Genomic DNA, 27,811 nt, shown 5'->3' on the forward strand with positions numbered 1-27,811 from the left:
TAGATTTGCTGGTGTGCCTGGGATCATTGTCCTGTTATGATATTGCATCATCCAATCTTGGCCAAGCTTTAACTGTTGGTTAACAGAGGAAATCATGGTCAACTCAATGACTGTGAGGTGCCCAGGTCCTTTGGCTATAAAACAAGCCCATAATCCTAAGCCCTCCACCAGCCACAGACTTTTGGTATGAGGTGTTTGTGCTGACATACTTGTTAGGTTTTCACCAAACGTGCTGCAAACATCTCCACCTTGGTCTCATCTGTTCAAAGGACATTGTTCTAGAAGTCTTAAGATTTGTTTAGATGCGACTTTGCAAACCAAAACCTTGCTGCCATGCTTTTTTAGATAGAAGATGTTTTTTTTCTGACAGGCCTTCCGAATGTGCCGTACTTATCCCATATTTTCATAATTGTAGTGTCATGAACTTTATAATTTCACATGCTAGCTGAGGCCCGTAGAGTCTGCGGTGTAGTTCTTGGGTTGTCTGCCATCTCTCTGAGCGTAACACGGTCTGATTTTGGGGTGAATTTGCTGGGAAGTCCACTCCTGGGAGGATTGGTGTCTGTTTTGAATGTCTTCCACTTGTAAATAATCTTCCTCACTGTAGAATGATGGACTTCAAATTGTTTGGAAATGGCCAAGTCACTCTTCCCAGATTGATAGCAGCAACAATTGCTTCTTTAAGCTCATTGCTGATGTCTCACACTTGTTGATGATCAGTTAATCAAAGGCTTTTGATTAGCAGTGCATGACTGCTACTTACCCTCTTAATTCCTATGTTGGGTGTCCTAACTTTGTCACAAATGGTTTTTCTATTTTGGTTTTATTTTTGATAAATAAATATGGCAGAGTGGATTATGTGTTGTTGTTCATCAAGACCTTTCAACGACTAGGTTTTATTTTTATTATAATGTCCTGAAACAGAAAACCATCAAGGGTATCCTAACTTTTCCACATGACTGTATGTGTGTGTATATATATATATATATATATATATAAGGGATGCACCGGTTGACCGGCCATAAATCAGAACCATACGCGATCTGCAATTAGCCGGGTTTTGGTCTTTTTTCTGCTGATTTTTCCACAAGTGCGCCTGCGTGTACAGACTACATTGTAATTATTCGCTATCATGTCACTTGTGTGGAAGTGTTTCGAAATCTGTGTGCAGGACACGGGCAGCCCTTCAGCACTGGAAGGGGTCTGAGGCACAGAAAGCAGGAAGCGAACAGCCGTTGGTTTACTGGTGCACAAATAAGAGTCCCTTTCCTTCTCACTGAAGCTGCGCGAGCGTATACTGTACCTGTCGGCGCCCTGCACACACGGAGACAGTGAAGGGATTTTCAGGACAACTTGTTGCTGGTGTGTTGGATGAGAATCGAAACGGACTAAACTGTGACAAAACTGAAATGTTTTTTTTTTTTTTTTTTGTAAAGTAGAACTTGCATACACGTTTGAAAAGCCAGAAGTAAACTTCAGTTCTGTATAGGATCATTATTTTTATTTTACCTTAAAATTACATCGACTTAATTTGATATAAAAATCACCTGCTGTAGTACACTTAAGGAGAAGAGGGTTTCATTCATCCAATTAAAACATTTTAGGGTAATGATTCACATCTATATATTTTTAACTTGAGCCAATAGTTATTTATTTTTCATTTGGCTAAAGTGAAAAAATATAGATATGAATCATTACCCTATTGTTATTATCTTTTTAATTGGACGAATGAAACACTTTGCATCTTTGTTTTATTCGCACTAAATTTATTTGATTTTAACATTTTGAAATAATTTATAGCATACTTTTATTTTGTCTCACTGGTAAAGACCTTTTTTATTTAAAACCAAATTTAAAAACTAAAACAAATACTGAATGCTGATTAAGAAACATCTTATTGAATGTGTGTTGATTGTGTTGTTTGGACTATAGAACCATGCAGTTATTACCTTTAATTTCACATGGTTATAGTTAATCTTTTCATTTGAGGCCATTTCTATGTAGTTTCAACCCAATTCAAAACCAAAAGCTAAATGCTGATGTCTGTATCATCTATGTTTGTATTGAATGTAGTCTGCTTACTGTGCAGTTACTGCCGTTAATTTCAGATGGTTACAGTTATTGTTTTCAATAGTCAAAAGCCTGTTTGGCCTATTAAATACCAAATAAACATCTTGTTTATGCATGCCTTCTTTCTTGTTTGTTGCTTAAAAAAAATATCGGTATCAGAATCGGCCATGAAAAATCATGATCGTGCATCCCTAATATATATATATATATATATATATATATATATATATATGTTTAGATAGATAGATGAGTGATTGTTTCACCCGTCAGGCCTGAGGTCTGGGATGGCTCTGTCTAGAGAGAGTCTGTCGCTGAGGTAGCCGTTGTAACCGTAGTACTGGAACTTTTTCAGAGCCACCTTGCGGCTCTCGGGGCCGAGGTCATGACCCCAGTGTGCAAAAAGAGAGTCTGAGAGGGTCTGGTCAGCTGTATCTTCCCCATCTTTCAACGGTTTCTCTGGAAGTTCTGATGAAAAGAACAATATCAGCAATGTTAGTGATGGCTCAAGGGCTTCTGGGTAAACATGGTCATCACATCTTTAACAAACTCATTTTCACTCATGTTGAGTTAGTGAAAACAAATCATGTAGACACTGAATATAATTTATAAACAATATAATAACAATGATTAACACTAATAACAATTATAACTGTTAATATTATTACTTCTAATATTATTAGATAGTGCTGTCAAGTTGATTAATTGCAATTAATCGCATCCATTATAAAAGTGTTTACATAATAAATATGTGTACTCTGTATATACATAGTCATATTTATATATGATTTATGTTATACAGTACATAAATATAAATGTATATTAAATATATGTCATATATATAATGTATATATGTTTTCTTATATATATGTGTGTGTGTATTTATATTTACATATAAATATACTCAGTACACATATATTATGTAAACAAACTTTTATTTTTGATGCAAATTAATTGTGATTAACTGATTTGACAGCACTAAATAATAATAATAATAATAATAATAATTATTATTATTATTATTAAATTATTATTTTTATTATTATTATTGCTGTTGTTGCTGTTAAATAACAATACTATTAAAGGTTAAAATAAAAACAATAATAAAACAGTGAAAATTACTATGATTACTCAGTAATTATTATTATTATTATAATCACTATTATTAATATTTCTAAAGTATTATTGTTATTATTCAATAAAAACAGTATAATTAATAAAAACAACAGTTTTAAAGATTAAAAAACACCAATAATAATACAACATATTAAAATTATTGTTTTATTATATATAAATCTTAAAATAAATTTTCAATAACAATAAAATTGTAGTATTAATAATTTATGTATATGTATATATATATATATATATATATATATATATATATATATATATATATATATATATATATATATATATATATATATATATATATATATATATTAGTAACACCATGGGTTTTTAACCATGCACCATTGTTATTCAATATTTTTTGGACATGCGCCATGGCCATCCCACATCCCACAAGTACCTAGGTGTACTATGAAATATGAATATGGTATTGTTCATTATTATGATATAATGGTATAATCATATAAATGAAAGACAGCCAACTGCAGTTTGGAATCTATTACTACTAAAATAATGAGTCCATTTCTTCTCTAACTTCCATTCATCAAGTCAGCGATCCCATCAAGGTCTTATGCAAAGCTAATCCTTCTCACCCAATCTCTCCATCAAGCTGTCTAAGAAGCAAATCAAAATCAAATTCACATAATATGAATATATGACAGGTTGCAGAACTATGAATGCTGAGTACGCGGGCAGAACAGAAGGAAAGTGCCCTGGCAATGCTCGAAGAATGATGAAAGGCCAATGCGCGTAATTAAGGAATGCTAATTAACAGCAGAGGTTATTTAATTACAGCCACTGCAAAGAGCTGGCCTGCGGAGAATAATACATCTTTGCCACTGCAGACACTGACAGTTTGAAACCAACTTCAGACCAGGAGACACTGCTTTCATGAACTAGAAATGCCTTTTAAGGCGCTGTCGTGTAAACATACACAAAAAGAAGTCCGTTTCAGGCTTCCAGTCCTTCAAACGCACATCCGAAAATCACTGAATCATTAACAAATCAGCTAATCTTTAACATTTTATTTGTAGCTTACACTTTTCAATTATTTTCCAAAGCCGAAGGCTAGTCACGAGGCTTAAAAATCACCTCCCAAGTAAATTAGAGCTTAGCCTCATTCCAGCTCTATTCAGCAGAGTAGCCTACATTCAAACAGCCATTGAGAAAACAGGCCACTGGCTAGAAATCAAACAGCAAGATGAATAACAGTATTAAAGATCCAAAAAGCCTCCATTATTGTGTTTAGAAGTTCAATTCACTGTATAATTCAGGTAGTGTCAACATGACCACGCTGATGTGCAAATAAATGCTCTATATAGGTGTCCTCTCTGCTGTGGTGCTCCAAGTGACTTTAGATGCAGACGAAAATCGAGGTGGTTTCACTGACACTGTAGATTTGTGTCGAGATAAAAAAAAAGGAGGGAGTCAAACAGAGAATGAATTACTGCAGAAACTGACAGATCAGTGTAAGTAGGTTGAAAGATGGATCTTCTCAGCATATGATATGAACAAAAGGAAAAATGCTTTAAAGTTTGCTCATAGCTCCTACTGTGATGTACCTACTGCTCTCCAGAAGAGAATGACAGATGAAAATGAATGTGCCTCCGGGTAGAGAAGAAATCAGCATTCTCATAATAACTAAATTACTTGCAGAAGTGCTAAGCAACAAGCTAAATATATGAAAATACAGTTAGGAAATACATGCTTAAATTAACTTAGCCATTCATTTTCACCTTCTTTAAATCATCACCCTTACTGACAATTTGTTCCTATTTATGTGTGGAATAAAAAGAGGAAACTTGTTGTTTTCGGATGGCCAAGTCAATCTTGTAAAATAAATTTTGAATCTTTTTTGTCTTTAGTCAAATAAAAGTTTATAATAATTTTTAACAGCAAAACTTTATAGGTTCAAACGCACGCATCGCACATTATATTATAATAGCCCAAACCCAATTAATAATAAATCCCCATAGTTGCCTTTAACATTTACTCTATTATCATTATTTTTGAATAAATAGATACACATCTTTCCATCATCATGCATTTTGACCCTTTATATTTATATATTTTTTTTATAAATAAATTTTTTCATCATCATGCACTTTGCACCCTTTATATTTATATATTTTTTTATAAATAATTTTTTTCATCATCATGCACTTTGCTTCAAAACTTTTGTTTCAAAAAACCTAACAACATCAATAATTAAAAACATATATAATTATCAAATGATTATTTTTAGTAGTACTGTACATTGTTGTTGTTAAACAACAATAACAAGAAGAAATAATACAAAATTATTATAATTATTGGTGATAATTAGTGATAATTATTGCTCTTCATCTTATTATTATTATTATTATCCAACAACTATTGAATCTATTACAATAATACTTTATAAATAATTATAAGTGATAATAATAATTATTATTATTTATAAAGTATTATTGTACAATAACAATATAATTAATAACAATAATTGTAAAGATATAAATAATAATAATGATAAATATTAAAATAGTATATATGTATATATATATATATATATATATATATATATATATATATATATATATATATATATATATTTATATATGTGTGTGTGTGTGTGTGTGTGTGTGTGTGTGTACAAAATAACGTATTATAATAACATGTTGCTGATATCAATAAATTATTAATAAAAAAATATATTAAATAAATATATAATACAGAAAAAATTTATTCAATATATAAAGAGTAATTCTGCAAAACAGCAAGATTTAAAAGACATTCACTGTTTTTTTTTTATAATTATCTTGTATTTTTCAATGCAATAACCATTTTGAATTCCTAAATGTGTTAAGTATTAAAAGCATTAGTCAAAGTAAACAAATTATTAATAAAAATAATTATTATTACAAATATACATACAGTACTAACATGGGCTTTAATCACCAAAAGTATAAGTCAACATAAAGTACATAAAAATCTTTTATAATACATTACAAAAATTAAGCACAACAGCAACATTTCACAGCTTCGCACCACAACCTCCTGCAGCGACAAAAACACTATTATCTTGCAATTATGTTTTTAATGCAATAACCATGATCTTCTTCCCAAAGAACTTGGATGTCCTTTACTCACCAAACAGAACTAATGACATATAATCAACTCCAGAAAAAGTACAAGCTCATTTCATCAGGCTCTTCAAAATCAATTAATATAATCCTTACCCGCTGTGCTCAGTAAAGTTAAAGTAGGCTATATACTTACACACACTTCTAAGTAAATAACTTTTACATCCCTTCAAGCTCTAAGTACTAAAGTTTCAACAAAATAAAGAAACTCAAAGTAATATCTCTTTACCACCAAAACCTGGCTTTCTTTCTTCTATGAACATTTTTGAAGAAAACCCTGGCCAATCTCTTTACTATAATGAAAAAGAATGAGGACTGTGTCTGTCAAGCTCCGAAATGACAAAAAGGCAACATTAAAGTATCATAACGATGGTTCATAAGACATGTGCACCATATCCCGAGTCTTTCAAAGTCATGCGATAGCTTTGAGAGAATACATTATTCAATATTTTTCCTTTAGTGCTCCACAGAAGAAAGAAAGTCGCACAGGTTTGGAACGACATTAGGGAAAACCATTTCTTTAAAATGCTGAAAAATAGAAAAGATTCATTTTGTAAGATAAATATAGTAGGAAGGATCCAAAACGAAGTTGTTTCCCTTTTTAAAATGCGAAAGCCTCGGGAGGGTTGCGTCACGCCGGACGGCTAGCATTTCTGACCTCGCCTGTGGCATGCCGTCTGCCTGTCAGTGCCAGCTCTATGAGCGAATGTAAAACTAGACACCCAGCATGTAACCCAAACCAGTGAGTTCAGAAGAACACATGCAAACAGCCTGCAAATGCAAAAACATCATGCTGTTCTGACATTTCGGAGAAGCTCTTGCTATAGATATAAGGTTCATGTGAGAGCATGTCACATGTGTGTTTGTCTGAAGAGGACTCTGACTCACAGACCCAAGACCACAATGAAAGCCAAAATATGAGAGCACTCACATGACCCTAATGAGCTACATACTGTAGCTGACCTAATGTTTTGCTGTCAAATTTATTCAGACCCATGAGACAACGCAGACGGCCAACAGAGCTCTGCTTCCTGAAGACATACTTTCCATGTTAGGATCATTATCAAGACAAATCGCTGGAAAAACAATGGGTGTTCCTTCTTATGTCTCGGGGCTTGCTTTTTATTTAGACCAACTGATTTTAACTTAAAGGTCATATCATATCATTATTTACTCTATGTTTCAAATATCTTTTATGTAAAGATATTATTGTTTTAATCTGGTCCCAGATCCAGATTTTACACCATCATTTATGAAAATCTATCATTAGGAGTGAAATAACAAAACATTTAAACCAACACAATATTTACTGTGTGAAATTGATTTATATGATTATGTGTGTGTGTGTGTTTGTGTGTGTATTTCAGTTGTAACATCATTTTCACCACCATTTCAATTCTGCAAATTCTTTTTATTTAAAAAAAAAAATTTACGTTCGTAAAGAGAGGCTATATGAAGAAAAAAAAAACAAATGCAAAAACTGATAATATGAATTGTATGCATTTCAAATACATAAAATGCTAGCTATAATAGCCATAGCAAAACTTTTTGGTTATTTTATTCCAAGTATGTTAAAAAATGTATTTCTGTCAACGTACTTAATTTCAGATGACACTGTGTTTGAAATATTTATGACCCTCATTAAAAAAAATGGCTGTGTATCGTCAATTAAAATTATTAAAAATAAATTTCCAATAATTAAAATAAAGCCAAAATAAAATAAAACATAAATACTTGATTGAAAACAAAAATGAGCAATGTTGCCTTTGCAAATAACTGAAATAAAATAAGCTGAAGTGCAGTACTAAAATGACTAAAACTGAAATAAATTAAAGCTTAATATAATTTAAATAGAATAAACAGAACACACACACACACGACTTAAAACAACTTTAAAATTAATATTTCAATATTATTATAAATAAATTAATTTAATGTGCTAATTGACAAATTAATTCACTATTTATTTTGAGCATGTTTGTCATTTATAGTTGAAGAAACACCCAAACGAAATGATACATAATGCATAAATCATGCAGCTCCTAATTCTGTGCAAATGCAACAATCGTTTTAAAACTCTGACGTCGTGAGCTTGTTGGCCTGATGCTGCTGCTGTAATACAAGCTGTGCATGACTAAGAGATAACAGGATACTCTACTTGATTAAATTAGTCAGCAGCGCACGGCTCTAATTGAGTAGAGCGCAGATACACAACAATGAACAATGTCTAAAAAGGTATATAAATGACAACATATTGCATTTACAGTCCACCATCGTAAAAATTCCACACAGCTATTTAGACCATTGGACAAAGACGTAAACAGCGCTTTATGAGAAATGTATAAATGCTTCTATTTATTGTCTGTAGGTAGCACCAAAGACAAGTCTCATTATTCATTCACTTTACTGTGCCAGAGCAAATATTTGGCACAGACACCATCATACACCAGTTTACTGCTTTCTTTCAGTGCAGTGTACCTTAATCCAGATGGCTCTTGTGTATCAACACATTTGAAAGTCTCTCTCTCGCTGTTCCGCACATATCTAAGGGCTGGATCGTCTCTCTGCACACTAACACCCATCATTATAGATTCTGGCCAGTCGAGAGCTGCAGGAAAAGCTTCAGATTGCAGAACAAAATGAGCAGATGCCCAAAGCCATTTCCACAAGGAGAACACAGCAAGAGCATCTGTAACCGTGACAGACAGAGCTGTGAATGGCTTTTGGACAATACTCTCAATGCTCAATCAATCCCGCTATTATTTGTGAAAAGGCATAGGGTGACTATTAGATATCATTCCTGGATATATTCTTCCATATGCAATCTTAATATTTTTGTCTTAACTATTTAATATCTTATCATCATTAGACACACTGCATGTTTACGATTTGCCAGTACATGACTGACCATGACCTTTTAATGAAAGTTATGTATTCATATGTATTTGTTTTATGGCATTGATCGAATATGTAATTTGTGTCTTGTCCCCTTTCATTACAGTTTTCAAAGTAGACTAATTAGTCTGATATGGGTCAGACCGGCCTTATTCCCCTCATGCCAATTATATTAAGCGCATATTTCAAATGAAAGACATGCCATTTAGCATGTTAGCGAGAGTGCTCAGCTAAATTCATGTTTCCAATTCGTTTGTAATTACTGCTGCCTTTTCCAAAGTTTAACAGTGAATCATAATTGTTGATTTCTTATGCTGAAAACACAACGGTCACTGAAATAACTATAAGGCTTTGAATACACAGTTCTTCTGTCACATAATCAAGGCTTTGAATACACAGTTCTTCTGTCACATAATCAAGTTTATTAAACTAATGTTGAACTGTTTGCAGTTGCCAAGCAATGTAGAAATTGTATTAATAACAAATACAACAGCAGAGTCATTTTATACAAATCATCCAGTCTTAATTTAGCTAAACTAAAATAAGAAATGTTCTCGAGCACCAAATCATATTGAATGATTTCTGAAGGTTAATGTGACACTGAAGACTGGAGTAATGATGCTGAAAGTGTACCTTTGCATCACAGGTATAAATGAAATTTTAATAAAATATAATAAGTTATTTTAAAGTGTTACATTTCACAATAGCACTCTTTCAAATAAATGCAGCCTTGGTGAGCAGAAGACACTTTCAAAAACATTAAAAAGTCTTTCTGACTTTAAACTTTTTAACAGTAACATAAGAGAGAGAGAGAGAGAGAGAGAGAGAGAGAAGAGAGAGAGAGAAGAAAAACACAGAAGAAAAAAGGCCTTTCAAACCAAAATATTAATATCTATCTTCGCAGAACATTATTGCCAGACTATAACAGCCAAATAGTATTTTATTTATTTATTTAAAATTTTTCTGAGTTTAGGGCATGAATCCCTTCGAAGTATGAAGGCTACAGGGCTAATGTCCCAGCCAGCGTCATTAAACAACATTGTGACCTGAGGCAGGACAACCCAAGGCTGCAGAAGGGAGAAACAGAAGGTACGTGTCCTGACCGTCTAAACGTTCCATCTGCACACATTCGCCTTCCCCTCCATCACGCTCTGTGCAGCTTATGGAAAAGGACAGCTTGCTGGCAAAGTCAGGAAATATATTTTATTCAATTTCTCTGAGAGTTTTTTGCAGCCCTCCGGGGATGGTGACACAGAGAGCAAAGCGAGGCTGGATTCGATGACCTGGCTCAGCCTGAAGCCAGCGCCGGTCCTGAGGAGAGTGATGCAGAACGTGATCCGCCGTCCAGGCCGGCCATCTGTCTGGCCACAAGAGAGACAGGAAATGGGCCACCGTTGAGCACCTCAATCAGAGGAGATGGATGTAGAGGGAATAGGACATTCTGAAGTTTAGGATGTACATCAAACCCATTTATTGGGCTTCACTCAATAATAATTGCACAGGAATACACGTGGGGATGGGTATAGTGGAGAATTTGATGCTTACGGTTCCGTTAATGTTTCTTTCAGTACTCTCAATAAAGAGAACAGGCTCATTAAAGTAATTTGTTTGAGAGTCTTACACTTGTTGTGCTACACATTTTTGATCCACTAAAAAAAAAGTCTCATTAAAGTCATTTGTTGGGGAATCGGACTACATTGGCAATGCTGTGTGTTTCATAATATAGATTCAGTAGTGGAGCTGTGGCAGAGCTAAATAAATACAGCCAGAAACTAACAGTATTTGAGCAGTATTTCAGTATTCCAACTGAATACTGTACTGAATAGAGTATTTTAGCACAGCTCAATAAGTAAAAATAAATATGCAAGCAAGCATGTGGAAGACCAACGTTTCAGTAAATGTCTTCCACAAATATAATGGACCTAAGACTGAAATTAACATACATTGACACCAATGAGGCAGTGAAAATAATTGACGACAAATGTACTGACATCCTGCTCTTTTCATTTATTGAATCTAAACTAACTAACTCTAAACGTCAAGCCTAATCAGATCACATAAAACGGTTGAGAGCGCATAGGTGTTATATTCACAACAGTGGAAATGACCAAGCTGCTGAGTGAACCACGCACTGGTGATGAATGCCATTTTGGCTGCTCTTCTCATTAAGAGCTGTTATGTAAGCATCTGCTGGGTTAAAATGTCCTGCCGGCGCCATGACGACAGCAGATGAGACATCTAAGTTGACAGTTCCTGTCGCCTTCTTTAAGGCACATTAAAGAGCCCACTGGAGCTACACGACACATAAATTAATAGATCAGTCAAAGGTCCTGAATGTCTGGGCAACTCTCAGAAAAATAATCAATGAATTTTTTATCATCTGCCGTGGGATATATTACACCAGAGTGCATGCTAAGTACCCTACTTGAGAGGCGCGTGCCATTACACAGCAACAAAGTCAGTTTCAATTGGCATGCTACTATGAATATCCCATCTCCACCAATCTGAAGTGCTTCAGATGTTAGAAGCGCTTGATGCTTCCAAGTTGCCACTGATGTAACCGTAACGCAATGGTTTCTGACTTCACAGAGACACGTCTGAGCATCTGAATCATATATGTACACCAGAATAAACCTTACTCAGTGACAAACATCTGAGACAAAACAAGGCATCACAATCCAAACAGCCCCATTCTATCAGACCGTGATGATTTACACTCATAGCCTGACAAAACAAGATCATAAATACTATACAAAGGTTATTTCATACCTGCTTCACTTACTTTCTTCAGTTGAACAAACCAAGCAAGATCTTCTTTGCATTTTCATGACAATTACTGATAGCGAATCATGAATGAATCTTTCTTTGGAGTAAGATTGTCTGAATCATTGAGTTATCAATCAGACTGATCTGGTTCTTGAGTTGAACTTAACCAGACTCAATGATCCAGTGGCAGCGGTGGTTAAGAAAATTAGTGAATAATGACTTAAATGACAGTATGTTTCTCACAGAATCTTTATGCTGATGTTTGAATGCTTCAGTTTTGTTTTATTGTGACTGCATGGAAAAATTAATCAGCACAGTATTTCAGAACACCAAAGATGTTCATACATTATAGTACATCACTGCAGAAATCGAACACGGTCTGTGACAAGCGCTAGTTTATAATATCAGGTACATTAGCCTGTCTAACTGGAGTGTGCTGAAGGCCTTTCAGAGTCAAGCTGAAAGCTGCCAAGCACACAGCTGGAAGTTCATGCAGCCCTGCAGAGAGTGAAATGGAGGCAGGCTTCACAATTAAAGGTTCTTATGGGTAGTTGAAACAGTGTGAGTCATTTGAGTCATTGACGCCGTCTACTTCTTTCTAGCTTGGCACATTAGCTACAGGCAAACTGCCGCTAGGTTAACACTATGTAAATGTATGTATATGAAATGTTCTCTCATCCCAGAGGTTTTACATTTATGGAATACAGCCCATTGCCCTTGAAGCTGAAATGACTTTACAACTTTTTGTTGGTAATAATTTGGTGAGCCTGCTGGTAAATGCAGGCCATTATGTGCACCACACAGAGCTAAATGATCATCTATCACAAAATTTCCTCACCAATTCACAGAGCTTGTGAATAATCATAATAATAACTTTTGGACTTTAAGACACTGTTGGGAAGCGTGCAATTCTGAATGGATTCCACACCTCAATGTGGACAATTATAAGTCTTTCTTTGGGCAATTTTAAATACATCTTGCTATTAATCCATGACATTGAGCAGTAAATAATTCAAACGAATTTCAGTATTTCTACAGTCCTGTTCTTGTTAAAGCAGAGCGCTAAAAGGTATGAATGTTATGCAGAATTGCAGTTATCAATTGCTCAGGGTTATTTTATTGGAAACCTTATAATGTAAGACTAATTGAAGTTCATGAGAGAATGTCTTTGTGCGTGTTCCACAAAGCAGATAACCCTGGGATTTTTTTGAAAGTCTAAAAACTAGACTCAAAAGTCATAAAGTTGATCATAATAATAATTATTATTGTTACCAATTACAAATCTCGCATCTTGTTTAGCAGACCTCTGTCCTTGACACCAGTATTAAAAAGGCATTTTCTTTCCACTGTATTTTGTTAGATTTTCTATCACACTGATAACATTCACACACTCAAAAAAATGAAATCTGGGTGTTGTTCGATAAAAATAAATAGAACATTTTGAAACAAATAAAATTAATCAGTTTAAGGGATGTACACAATTATTTTAAATCAGTCTGAACTAAATCCATACAACCTTAAAAGAGCTCAATTCATTTGTGTCGAAACAACAAAAAATAATGATTCAAGTCAAACTACTACTTTTGCGCATGCGCTGATGACAAGAAATCCACGTGACCTCGTCAGTTATCGCGGGCGCCATTATGTGGTGGAGTCCAGTCTATGGTGGAATGCTGTAGAATTGGTAAGTTCAAAAATCCTTTATTTTCTTTGTCTGCATTGTGCTGATAGAGAGTAAAACTATTTAAATCAGTCAGAATTCAACATTAAGCTGATATTTGACAGCTTATTGGATTATTTGAATTACTCTATTAGTCACATGTTCATACTCGATAAAAACATAGTAAATCGATATAAACGCCTGCATGTATGTACATAATTTAACATTAGTGCGGTAGTTGCTTAGTTCTAATTCCTGTTGCAAGCGTTATTTTACTAGATTGTTTCAGTTAACGTACTCGGGCTACTGTTGTTGAGCGTACTGTTAAGTGATCCTTCTGTACAAGTAAAGACGAGAAGACTGCGAATTAATGTAAAAACGAATTAACAAACAATGATGTCAATACAATTATATGCTTGATGTTAATCAACAAGCAGCCAGGCGGCGTGGAATACAGTATAGAGCACATGCGTACTAGGCATGTGTCGTTTGACTATGATCGCACAGGATTAGGGTGCACGCGTTGTAATACGTTGTATTATTGTTACAGTTGCTGTAATTGAATGAGAATGATTTAAAGACAATTTGATATTTGTTTGTATGAAATATAATGATCGAAACTTCCCTTCCGGGCAGCATTTACATTTTATATTGATTTCAGTTATAATGCATATTGCATGGGAAAATCAGCCTCGGTTTCGTCGGTAGAGCAGGATCGCCCGTTTTCTTCAGAATTGTTTTGTGTTTGTATATATTATAGTTTTACTGTTGCTGAGCATGTAATAGGTGAAACATCTGTACAGGTAAATACAAGTACATGGCAAATTTATGTAAACATTGTTTTATTTTACAGGTTTTTACAAGAGCTCATTAAATGGTATCCTATACTTGGGTTATAGTCTACTTTTTCACATGGTAAGTTGTATTAAGTATGTTCTTAAATGGGTTTAAAAAAAATGGCTCATTATTACTGTAATAAAATAAAGGAAAGTTTAAAGTGTTTTATTAGTGTGTGCTTGGAAATACCTAATGTTTTCATAACCAACATATGAATGGATAATGTAATTTTCTGATTTCATACAATTTGATAGTTATTTTACTATATTGTTTCAGTTATGAAATTAGCCATTTCATTCAGGCGACTGCTGCTGAGCAATCTGTAGGAGATTTCTCTGTTCAGGTAAAGATGAGAACACTGCAAATTTATGTAAAAATGATTTTTATATTTTTATTTTTATTTTTATTTTACAGGTTTACAAGAGCAATAAACAGCATGGGTTTTAGTAAACTTTTTCATGTGGTAAGCTGTATTAGTGATGTTCTTAAAGGGTTAGTTCAGCCAAAAATGAAAATGATGTCATTAATTACTTACCCTCATGTCGTCCCAAATCCGGAAGACTTTCGTTCATCTTTGGAACACAAATGAAGATCTTTTTGATGATTTCTGAAAGATTTCTGTCCTTTCATGAACAGCGACACAACTGAGACTTTGATGTTTTAATAAGTTCGATGTTCGAAAGTATGATGAACAGATTTAATTTAGGTTTTTACTTGCATAAAAACATTGATTAGCAAACATCAACGGAAGGTCAACTGAACCTGATTGATGCCCAAAAACAGAAGCTCAGACGTGCTGTGTAACGAGAATGAACCTCATCGGTTCTCGCATGACAAACAAATATGCTTATGATTCCGTTCACCACAACTGATGTGCGAGTTGATGAATGTTTATATGTGAATAAATTGCAAATCTAAATCTGTTCATAATATAAAGCGAGTCTTCAGAGAAATGTGACTAAACCGCTCAATTTATATGGATTTGTTTTATGATCTCTTTATGTACTTTTTGAAGTATCAAAGTCTCAGTTGCATAGCTGTTTAAGGAGGGACAGAAAACTTTCAGAATTCATAAAAAAAATAAAATTATTTGTGATCCAAAGATGAACGAATGTCTTCGAGCATGACACGAGGGTGAGTAATTAATGATAGAATTTTTATTATTAGTTGAACTTTCATATAGATTGTATGTCCTGTTATACTTGGTTATCGATATGATATTGTCAAATAATCAATGTTTTTGTGTTTTTTTTTAATTTTATTTTTTTTTATACAGAACAACAGCGTAGACATGGAAAGAGAATGCATCCTCAAAAAGCACTGTGTGTATACTTAAAGGAGGACCATCTACAGCTGTTCAAGGAGTACAATGTAAGCAACTGCTTTTCTCTTCTTCACTTTTATGTTTACATTAAAATCTAACCGTACCATTCTCTACTTATGGTTCGGCACGCACTTGAACCGCAGTCCACCTCTAATGACGATGCGAGTGCCGTATGCTGCTCTAACGTCTAGTCATGAACGCTGTTGCTATCTTTGTGTAAACAAAACTCATTTAAGCCTTGCTAAATTAAACATTCAAGAACAAGACGCAAAAGAGAACTGTGAGATGATTTGTAAGTGTGCTCATCCAAAGCGCCCACATGTTTTTTTTTTTTCAGAAAACGTGCAAATACTGAGTTCTCTTTCAAGTCTTGTGCTTCAGAGGCCAAATTCGTACAAAAATTATATCAACATGACTGTCTTGGTGAGTATCCTAGCAAACATAGTCTGTTATGTCTTAAGTGAAGTTTTATTAAAAGAGAAAGACATTGTATGTGTAACAGTATGTACTGGATCGTCAAAAAAACTATTCTCACTGCCTGTGTTTTTAATGTTAAATCACACAAGAAATGACAAAGAAATTACTAACTGCTCTTGACTGAATAGCTGATGTTACTTCATTAATGATTAATCTATAATTGACTAATCTTAATTCTGCACCTAAGGGGAAGTCGTGGCCTAATGGTTAGAGGGTTGGACTCCCAATCGAAGGGTTGTGGGTTCTAGTCTCGGGCCGGACGGAATTGTGGGTGGGGGTAGTGCATGAACAGTTCTCTCTCCACCTTCAATACCACGACTTAGGTGCCCTTGAGCAAGGCATCGAACCCCCAACTGCTCCCCGGGCGCCGCAGCATAAATGACTGCCCACTGCTCCGGGTGTGTGCTCACAGTGTGTGTGTGTGTGTGTGTGTGTGTGTGTGTGTGTGTGTGTTCACTGCTCTGTGTGTATCCATTTCGGATGGGTTAAATGCAGAGCTCAAATTCTGAGTATGGGTCACCATACTTGGCTGAATGTCACTTTCACCTTTCACTAAAAAAAAACTACTGTTAGATACCTGAAAAAAACTGAAAAGCACTGTTTATTTTATTTGAATCTTTGATCTATTGTATTTATTTGTAATGTTGCTTGTAGTTTGATTATTTGTTCTTATTAATTGTTCTTATTCATTTTTATTTTACAGTAGTCCAATTTTACCACATTTTATTTGTCTTGCCCAGGATTGCGACTGGATGAATTCTAAAGAAGCCATAGACCAGATGGTAATGGGGATCTATATCGTCCAATTCATAGACACCAACCAGGAGATAAACCTGTGGACGTTGGTATCCTGATTGAAGGGACCGAGGTTCTCTGCTCTTTGAAGAACGTATAGCAGTGGCCATGCTGTTTGGACTTACTTACGCCTTGAACCTCAGGCTACATTTGAGGTCATCCAGAAAGTGTTCTTTATCTTGGATGGACAAAAACTTTCACTAAAGGTACCAGCCCTTAAAAACAAGATGTTGGAGTAAGTTACCTTACGTGTGTATTCTCAAAAGACTAAATCTTGACTCAAGAAGGTATTAGCTGTGCATATACATTGAAATATAATGTTGTTCATCTTGGATGATATTTTTTTGTATTTTTTTACCTGAAAATTTGCCTTGAAATAAGAATAAAGAGAAACTTTTGACATTCATTTTGAGAACATTTTATTTGTGCAGTAAATTACATTTTGATAGACATGTCAACAATTAAACATTTGTTTGATGTAAATAAAGTTGTACAATTAACTTAACGATAGTAGTTGACACAATATTTCTGGTTTTCTAAATTAAGTGATTAAGATTAATTGGCTCAACAAGATTAAATAGTTTATAGATAAATACGATAATATGATTCAAATGAAAATGATTTGATCTTGTTGGTTCAAAATGAATTTTGCTCTTGGGTTCCATTTGCCTAAATTAAGTTGAGACAACACCATTCAAATGTGTGGAAATAGGTGTCATAATTATATTAAGTTAGACCAACGATTTATTTTTTTGAGTGCAGACTCATATTAAAACTATACAAAATTAAAGGACAAACAACAAAAAGATGGACGAAGAAACAGAGGTCTTTCAGTTGCTTTGAAATCAAGCTGGTTAATGCATGGCCTTTTGTTTGCATTGACAGCCATGGGCTGTGCTAGAAACTGCATTAGCAGGTGACCTAGAAGTCAGCAGGATGCTCCATGCCACTGAATGTTTATGTGCAATCGAGCGGATGGGCGGCCCCGGACCGCCATGTTAATCGCCAGAACACCATTAGCAGCAGGAAACATGGCAGTGAATGTCCCTCAGGTGATATAATGCATTATTATGTGTGGGCTCCAAATCTCAAATCTGTGTCTGGACCATTAACAGGCTTTGCAGAAAGGCAAAAGCGTGTTTTTTCTCTCTACGGAACAGCACTTGTTGATTTCCTTGCAAAATGAATGACTTTGGCCTCATAAATCATTGACATTACAGCTCATTGCCAGTAATTTCTACATGCAAAACACAATCCTAGAAAAAAAGATGATAATTACAGCCTCATCCAGCCATTTCTTCCAAACAAAAAGGCACTAAAATCACATTCAAGATCTTCTAGAAATCACTTTAGTGACTCTGCAAATAAGGAAGCAGAAACAACAAATTGCAAAGTCCAACAAATGCTAAAATAAACCACACAAAGAGAAACATCATAATGCGTTAGAAATTATTTTTCTAAAATAGTCTAATAAACACTATAATATTAAATGAGAACGGAACAAAATTACTAAGACTGTAAATTGATTAAAATGTTTAATTAAATAAATTAGATAATCTGATTAATCAAAATATTCATAGATAGATTAATCACGATAAATTGCATCCCAAGTTAATGTTTGTTTACATAACATATGTATGTGTACTGTGTATATTTATTTTGTATATATAAATATACACACATGCATGTATATATTTCAGAAAAATATGTTATGTCTATATATTAAATATATTTCTTTATAATATAAATTATATGAATATAAATATAGAAATGTAAATACATGTAAATATTTTCTAAATATATACTGTATGTGTGTATATTTATACATACATAATATGCACAAAACACACATATTATGTAAACAAAAACTTTTATTTTGGATTTATTAATCACGGTCAATTCTTTGATAGCACTAATTAACAAATTATAAATCATTAATGTCACAAAGACATATATAAATATTTGTACAAGCTTTTTTTACTTTATTTGTGGGCAAAATTATGATTTGGATTCATGGAGCGAGTCTTTTTTTCAAGTGTGACTGAAATAATACATCAATTACAAGCTCTCCCTCTCTGTCCTGTCAGTTCATTAACAGGTGGCCTAATGCACAGAGTGAGCTATCAGCTTTAACTGACAGCCCAGCACAGCTCCCTATTACACACACAAAAAAATGTCAAAACTCCACCATCTGTGACTTTGTTGAGCTACTTATTTATTTAAATAAAAACATGTTACATAAATGCCAGATCAGAGAGCAAAATGTGACAGAAAAATAATTCCTCAGGGCCATGTTTACAAAGTGTCTGCCAAATACTGTCTTAAAATAAATTGTCCGGTCAAAATATGACACATACAACCGACCAGAACTCATATGTGTTTTATTTAAATCACTTTTATTTTGGCTTTGTCCCCACCTCTGTATAAAATAGCTTAATATGGAGGAATATCTCTATTTGTTAGATTCATACATTTATCCACCGACCTACAAAAACCAAAAAGATGAATTTATCAAACTGAATAAGTCACAAGTCGTCCAAAATTCAATGCAGGATGTGGTATGATAGTTGGGTTCAAATTAAGTTCATACAGCACATAGTTTCCACTCCTAATCTGACTGAGACACATCTGAAGCTGTGAAAATATTCATACACAAACATGACACCAGGAAACATCTGTTTTTGTGTTTGCAAACCGCATGACACGTCAGCTTTTCCAAATGCATCAAGCATTGTTGCAAACACAATGGCTCTCCAGCTTCAGCACCATGATAACAAGAGACAGCTCCACTGATCTGTTTTCTGCTTCTGTTCAGGAGGCATTATTGTCCTGATGCTCAAAACCTGAGCACAGTTGTCAGGATGCTGTGTGGCGCATATGTGATCAGAGTTTTAAGATGCAGCTCCTGCTGTGGGCGATATACTCTTTCGCTCTCTCACCAGTACAAAGGTTAATAAAGTCACAGAGAGGCATTTGAATTCAGTCCCTCAGGTGTGCCTACTGGGCGAGCTGCGGCCCGGTCTCCATGAAACCCTCATGGGTCAGTGTGTGAGATGTCCAGCTATGACAGACAGTTGCCAGAGTTTGTTTTCTGACCTGAAGGCTCTTTCATTGTTTAGTTGAGCTTCATTTGCTAGTGTTGCAAATGTTTGCTCTTTTTATAATGTAATATCTAAATGCATACAACAAAATAATGTTAGAGATTTAAACGATTCAATAATTTTATATAATGTTTAATACTGTTTGTTTCAAATAATATAATACATACAAAAAAAAATTATCTTGTAGTATTCTAATAACAATGATATTAAAAATCACAGTGTATAACTGGCCCTACTAATAGGCTGCAGAACCAAAAATTGTCGCCTTTATATTTTTTAATGGAAGGAAATGGACAGAACTTATATCATTTTTAAATTGTATATATGGCTTTTGCAGCATAGGTCAGTACGGAACAACAGTGGGAGAGCGAGTAACCTCTCAAACCCACAGATATGACATCCACTGCTGTGCTACAGCTATTTTAAGGCGCTGTTTTGAAGTTAATTAAACAGAATATTAATGAAAGGTTAATGAATATGAACAGAATATACTGAAACAATCTGAGTGTAAAATTACATTATCCATATATTAGAAAATGATGGGAGAAACTATCTATCTTCATTGATAATGCAAATATCGTCTTTTTTTTTTAAAAGATAGTTTAGTTAAATCTATTTATTCATGCACCACGCTGGAATACTTGATTCTGATGGGCAATCACAGCACTGGTTTTCAAATATTATTGAACAATGCTACTAAACAGTATATCTGACTCTTTTTTTCCTATATTTATCATTTAGCTAGAGTAGTTTCATTTTCTTTGTTGCTGACAAGCAATAGCCAAAGCAGCCTCAAGAGACATGCTACAGGTTCTGTGGAATATTCACAGAATGTCACTCATTCAAGCAAGGGAATCACAACCGCACACAGTATTATGATCTCACTCGGTTAGTCAAGGGCAACTGACTCAGTTTTTAACCCTGGGTCACTGGCTCAGTGAGTGTTTCCTGTATCACTCCATTCAGGAGCAGCACCAGATGACTGTTTATGTGAACTTAGGTGATTCTTTAAAACAAATCAGTCTGAATCAAACAGAAATCACTGAACTAATTCAGACTAGTCACCTCACTATACGTGTATGTGTATTGGCATCTGTTGTCAGATTTCAGTAGAATCAATCATAAAACAAAAGACAAATCACACTGTCATTCATCCCAAACACCTCCGTCATTGCTCGTTTTATTGGTCGGTGGAATACAGCTGAAATCGTTTCAAGCTCTGAGTGAGGATTACTGAAGCTCTAGCTTGATTACGGGCTGCTCTCTGGACGACAGACATGTGAGACAGGCTGAAAATCAGTGCACCCTAAGTGGAGGCCACTGACAGAGGGGAAGAAAGTGTTTATCAGGAGCTGACCTCATGAGGACACATGCAAACAGGAGCTAAAAAACAGTTCTGAATCCACTGAAAACATATCAAGTTTCTCCCACGCAATAAGATTAACCCTAATCCTGACCCCAGACATAACTTAAGGGCATTTTACACGCTCAGCTTGTGATATTTGCCTCCTCTTGTGTACAGCCGTTTTCCTGTAGAGCAAACACAGCGACGGCTGCTTCAGCTCCAAATATGTTGCAATAAAATGGTATATACTTTTCCATAAAATATTTTTTATTGGTGATTTTATTATAATTTGTTGATCAATATTGGATATGTAATTGTTTATTTACATTTAGATTACATTTACCATAATTTAACAAATCCATTTTTATCATGTAAAACAATGGATTTTTTTTATAGGAATCATAATATTAGCGTCTCACTCTGGTTTAAAGTTTCTGCTGTATGAATAAATGAAAAATGTAATCCACAATAGCATGAAAAAAATAATGATTGGCCTTATCGTTGTTTCACCGGAAGATTGCAATTCCATTTGTCTCATTTTTATTTTATTGTATTATGTTTCTTCATATAGGAAGACTGCAGTAAATAAACTGCTGGTATGACTTAATGCTCACTGTCTAGACTGAGTGCGCCTTGCCACCACAGAGACGTTTAATTAGCAAAATCTGATGGGTGTCTAAGCAATTACCCGCCTTTAATTAACTACAACACATTTAAAGAGCCAATCAAGACATTTTGAGAAAAATCGCAGACTGACGAAGCAACTTTCCAGTGTGAACTGTGACCTCCATGTTATCAAGTATCCTCCTCCCGCTTCACTCCTTCCCTCTGGCGTTTCTCCTTCATTTCCCATCAGCAAGTGAAGCGTGGTGTTAAAACGAGTCCTTATGTGTCCTATCCTATAATAAGAGAACCGTGGACAAACACACCTTTGATAACGATAACAATCTCAGGTGGTATTTAACAGAGGCGGTACGACAGAACAACACATGCCTGCGGGGTGTGTGCGCAAAAACATTCAGTGTTAATTGTCAGGCAGGCGCACCGTAATGAGACAGTCCAAAATAAATTAGCGGGGTAACACTCGGCTCGAAAGTGTGAATCATGATCTTATGAACTTGTGAACAGGGCACGGAGAGAAGAAAAGATAATAGTACGAAGGCGGGATTTTTATAGCACTCAGGCACCCTGCTGATCTTCAGTGCAGAGAGCTATGTTGAAATGGGAAGAGAACGGGAGAGTTATTCTTGCTACGTACAGCGCTGCTGTTCTCTTTAGATGTACAGAAAACTCAGCAGCTGTTTGCACAGCAATAACACATGAGCATGTGAATACAAGACTCTACTGTACTCTCTATACACTGAATCCAGTTAGAGACCATGCTTTTGAAGGCTTCAAAGAGGAGGGAAGCATGTATGAGCAGGTCTAGATGGAAACTTTCTTTTTTTGTTTACATTTTAAGCGTAAAACAGGTTTTCCCAAACGCTCTCCTGGCATGCTATTGGTCATCCACACAGATAGCTCCGCCTCACGCTATTAGTTGAATCAATGTTGCTGTTGTTGGGCTGTTTAGGATGTTCCAACAAACAGAGCAATGTTTTCATAATGCCACAACACTTCAGGTTGGTTAAGTCCATTTACACACGCAATTTAAAGTGCACGATTCTGGAAACTGACTGTTTCTGTAGCAAATGAAGCCTCTAACTTCTATAGCTATAATGAAACAATGACTATAGTAATTGCCGATTGGCACTTTTATTTATAAATCGGGACTTGTTCCACCATATTGCGAGTTTCCACCATCTACTGCCCTGGAGTGTAAAGCGCTGGATCCCACAGGAATGCAATGGCCAAACCTCACATATTGAGTTGTTTAGTCTTCAGAATACTTTTTAAAATGGTAAGCAAGCTACATTGTAACTTTGAGAGGACACTCTTGGGTGCCTTATTGAAGTTACCATGAAATCAAAACTGACAATTTTTATTTATGGAATACTGCAAAGAGTATAAATAATGATTTATTTGTTTAGAATTCATATGCAACATTTCAAACAATTCCTAATGGACAAAATCAAGTCCAAGTACATTTGTTCTTGTTCGATGAGCTGTTTCAGTTGGATATATTTCACAAGAGGGAAGAAAAAAGCAGACATGTTTTGTTTTTTTTCTGTGGAAATGCCAGTGAGATGCCATAATTTTCATTTTGGGTGAATCTCTTTAAAGAAGGAAAGATCTTCTAACTTAATTTCAAACCTAATTTTATATCAGATACTAACATATACTTGTTTGTCTTGCTTTCTACAAAAAACTCCAGCATCTTGCGCTCCGTATTTCTAATGGCACAACACCAGAACTCATATCCCTGGTCGTCACAAGCAAAGCACAATAAATGTGGCAATTCCACAGTGACCTTTCACTAACCAAAGTTCAACTTTGCTAATTGAAACTGGGTTACAAGAGAAGAATTGGCTTCATTTCTTTCTGTCTGTAAGACAGCACATCAACACTGTTGCTTGTGCCAACACAAAACTGGAGGTCCAGTCTCAGTCTCTGCCAATGACAATGCAATCAGACAGTTCAGATGGGCGTGAAAACCAGACTTCTCACTTTTAATGGATTTTGGAGAAATTAGACTCTCCAACAGTAGCCACTGACTCGGTTAACGTAAAACTGAGGAGACGGCAAGGAAATCTGAGGCGTCTTGATTATTTATTTTACTTATGTCTTATAAGACTTATGTCTTTGACTTATGCTCTGAAAGTACAGAAGAGCAGTTTAAATGTGATATAGGGTTTTGAATACATACATAAAATGTGTACTTTCAATTCCCAAAGGCATTTCCAAACTTTATGGTCAGACGAACCTCTTTGACCTAAAATATTTACTTCAGATTTAAGTTAATTGCAAAGGGTTCCATGACATGCAAATAGACAACTAAAATACTTTCTTTAAGTGGTTCACCTATTTTAATTTAACATTTAATTAATTGTTAGCTTTTTTTCAACACACGAAACCCAGTTTATGAAACTAGAGTTAAATAATCTAATATAATTTGACTCAAATCTAAATAAAATACTAAAAAAGCACAGTAAATACACATTACACATTCATCTATTTATTCCTCAACATTTTACTGGAATCACAAAATCACTTGTGGTTTATTTAAAAGCTCAATACTCTCTGTTTCTGTTAATAAATAAATAAAATATGAAAACAAATGCCTCATAATTTTCTCTCAGAAATGCGATACTTGTTTTTGAATATTATGTTGGACAATAAATTGATGAGTCTTCAAACAGAAATGCAAAAACAATAGCTGTTTCCAAACAGGTTTCTCTGAATATTCCCTCATTCTTCCATTGGTTGGCCAAACTAATAGTCCCACCCCAAACTCATGCTATTGGCTGAGCCAAAGCTGGTGTTGTCAGACCATTCAGAAGGCTCAAACAAATAGCAAAATTTTGAAACATCATTAAAAAACCCCCACAATGTTTACACTTGGTTACACTACAAATAGCTGTGGTTTTCTCTCTATGGTATTTTTAATTCCCCCCCAAAAATTACATTTCAACCAAATTATTTTAAGACTAATGAGGAAGGTAGTATATAATGTAGCATGGTACACTCAATCGCTTATGTGCCTCATTGTGTAGGTGTACTGGGTATATTTTGATTGACATTTATGGCTTCACTACGACTGCACTGAGCGAGAAGCTAGCTTTAAGACCTTGAGCTCAGCACAAGAGCTGTACTTAAGGTACAGGCCAACATATCCCATAAATTCAGCCAAATGCTTCTCAACAAGATTAACGCATGCATTAATACTTTACAGAAACACAATTCCTCACACAAAGCATGTTAGTGCATAAATAGGGGGTTATTTTAAAGACAGCACCCCCTCCCTATTTCATTCCAAGGCCATATTTTTTAACACTACCGAATTAGACCGACATCAACAGTACACTAATGATGATTAATCAGAAGCTGTTCAAACTCTTGCAGGTTATCATCACTCCCAGCTGTCCTGTCGGAGTCCAGCAAAGCAGCATGATGGCACCAGCCACGGGACCGATGTTTACGCGAGGGTTTTGCCAAGTGCTAAATTTATGTCCCCTCTCTAGCAGCAATAAACCTGTGTTACACTGCACCAGCTGAATACAGAAATCTGCTGGGAGCTGAATGCAGTCCAGATACAGGTGCTATAACATTATAATCGGTCTCAAATTCATCTCAATGTATCATTATAAAACAACAGAGCCATAAAAGAGGCTCATTAACATCAGCTTCTGAAGAGCAAAGCCCATTTAAACAAGAATTGATCTTCATATCTGCAGCAAGTGGTACAGTGATATACAGCAACTGTAAAAAGAGAGCAAAAAGTACATATAATTAATTTTGTCCTGTCTAAAACATCGTTACCTTGGATGTGCTGATTCACAACAGTCTCCAGCCTGTCCAGTCGCTCTATAATCCTCAGCGTTTCTCCTCTGCTGTCAACGTCAAACTTTTTCTCGTGCGTCCTTCCCGCAACTTTGACGTTTCCGTTATTATTCACATAATTGGTGATCCATCCCACGTAGAGCAGACACAAAATATTGGTCATGCCGCTTAAAATCACGCACGTGGACACCAAAGTTTTGGTTCTCCTCGTGCATGCCATCGCAACATCCCCACGTGCGCAGCGCGCGCAGAAACAGGCACAAATCCTCTAAGCGTTTGGCGGCGGTTCTGCTCTCATACAGCCGGGCGGAATGATCTCCCGTATAACGTTTCGGTTCTCCGGCACATCTTATGTGACACGGAGCTGCAGCTGCTCGGATCTGCGCGGATCTCTCTCGCGCTTGTCCGCGCTGTTTACAGCTCAGCAGCACGCGCGCACGGCGTCAGAGCCTGGAGGACACGCGCTGCTGTTGACAGCCAATGAAGTTCAGCAGCAGCGATGGTTTACATTAGATATCAGGGGGACGCCAAATAGTTTACTGTACAAACAAGTCGTTTACCAAACTTAGAAATGTATTGGCGGTGTGCTAATATTTAATTGCTTGATCTGAATAACGTTAGCTTCTTCCAGGCAGTTAACTATTCAATGTAAATATTTATGAAAGTATTTCTCTTTAAACTTTAACACGTTTAACACATTGATGTGGACTGTCTGCCAGCTATCCTCATTTGAGGAATTTTCGAGTGCTGTCAAACATTAATCGCGATTAATCGCATCCAAAATAAAAGTTTTTTGTTTATGTAGCCTAATATATGTGTGTTTGCTGTATATATTTATTATGTGCATATAAATACACACAAATACAGTATATATATTTAGAAAAAATAGTACATAGTATATACTTTGTATATTATATAATATATAAAGTATATATTTATATAGTTATAAATCTAAATATATTTAATACACAAATAAAATAATAAAAAAAATATGTACATGCATGTGTCTGTATTTATATAAACATAATAAATAAACAAAGCACACACATATTATGTAAGCAAAAACTTTTATTTTGGATGCAGTTAATCAGGATTAATCGTTTGACAGCACTAGAGTTTTCAGGGCATTTTTTTTTTTTTTTCTTGCATATCATGTAATAATTTGATTATTTAAAATTCCAGTTGGCTTACAGACCAAATACTAAATTGTTATTTGCTAATTATATGTTTGTATTTATCATTGTTTTCCCTGCTTTCCTTGCCGAACTGCATTTTTGGATCCTAACAAGTCAGTTGAGAACCACTAGTTTGACTCACACCCCATCTGCTCCAAACTACAGCCGTGATTATTTTTAAATGTTGTGATCTTATGTAAATAAAATCACCAATTAAATGAACTTTCTGTTAAAACCAAAGCATTATAATTAAAGTCGACATGAACTGACAAATTGATTCTATTTATTTTATTAATACACATTCCTATGTGCAATTCATCTTTACAAAGTTATTCTAAAATGTAAAAAAAAAAAAAAAAAAAAAGTTTGTTTTTGCTCTATTTCTGAAATGATCCTTCTTTTCAGATGATGTACGGAGAAAGCATTAGCATTCCCATTCATTTCAGTGGCACTTCTAAACACTTCATTTGTGCCTCCTCTCTTTGCTCACAGGAACCAAACCTTGATTCCTTGTTTCGTATGATGCGAAGAATCTTTTTAACTTTTCGCACCACCTGACTCTATTCCAGTATGTAACAGCAACTTTTCACAATCCAGTAAATTCCAGATGGATAAATTTTCCTGCATTATTTCTAGAATACAATTTAAATACATTAGATTACATAGTGGGTTGGAA

General features: G+C 35.0%; 1 protein-coding gene and 1 long non-coding RNA gene across 2 annotated transcripts in view; one reads left to right on the forward strand and one right to left on the reverse strand.

Moving 5' to 3' along the window:
• LOC113043240 (polypeptide N-acetylgalactosaminyltransferase 18-like) overlaps positions 1 to 26,442 on the reverse strand; it is a 53,714-nt gene extending 27,272 nt beyond the window's left edge. The window contains exons 1-2 of the mRNA XM_026202486.1: positions 25,940 to 26,442; positions 2,334 to 2,535 (exon numbers count right to left, since the gene is read on the reverse strand). Of these exons, the coding sequence (XP_026058271.1) occupies positions 2,334 to 2,535; positions 25,940 to 26,180 (443 nt within the window). The 5' untranslated portion in view covers positions 26,181 to 26,442. The remainder of the gene's footprint in view (positions 1 to 2,333; positions 2,536 to 25,939) is intronic.
• LOC113043241 (uncharacterized) lies at positions 13,600 to 17,474 on the forward strand. Its single transcript, XR_003275708.1, has 6 exons — positions 13,600 to 13,665; positions 14,495 to 14,556; positions 14,893 to 14,941; positions 15,755 to 15,849; positions 16,140 to 16,225; positions 17,020 to 17,474. It is a non-coding gene; the product is annotated as an uncharacterized LOC113043241 (long non-coding RNA).
• Positions 26,443 to 27,811: the final 1,369 nt, after the last annotated feature.

The sequence above is a fragment of the Carassius auratus genome, chromosome 25 (genome assembly GCF_003368295.1).
Source record: "Carassius auratus strain Wakin chromosome 25, ASM336829v1, whole genome shotgun sequence".
NCBI lineage: Eukaryota > Metazoa > Chordata > Actinopteri > Cypriniformes > Cyprinidae > Carassius > Carassius auratus.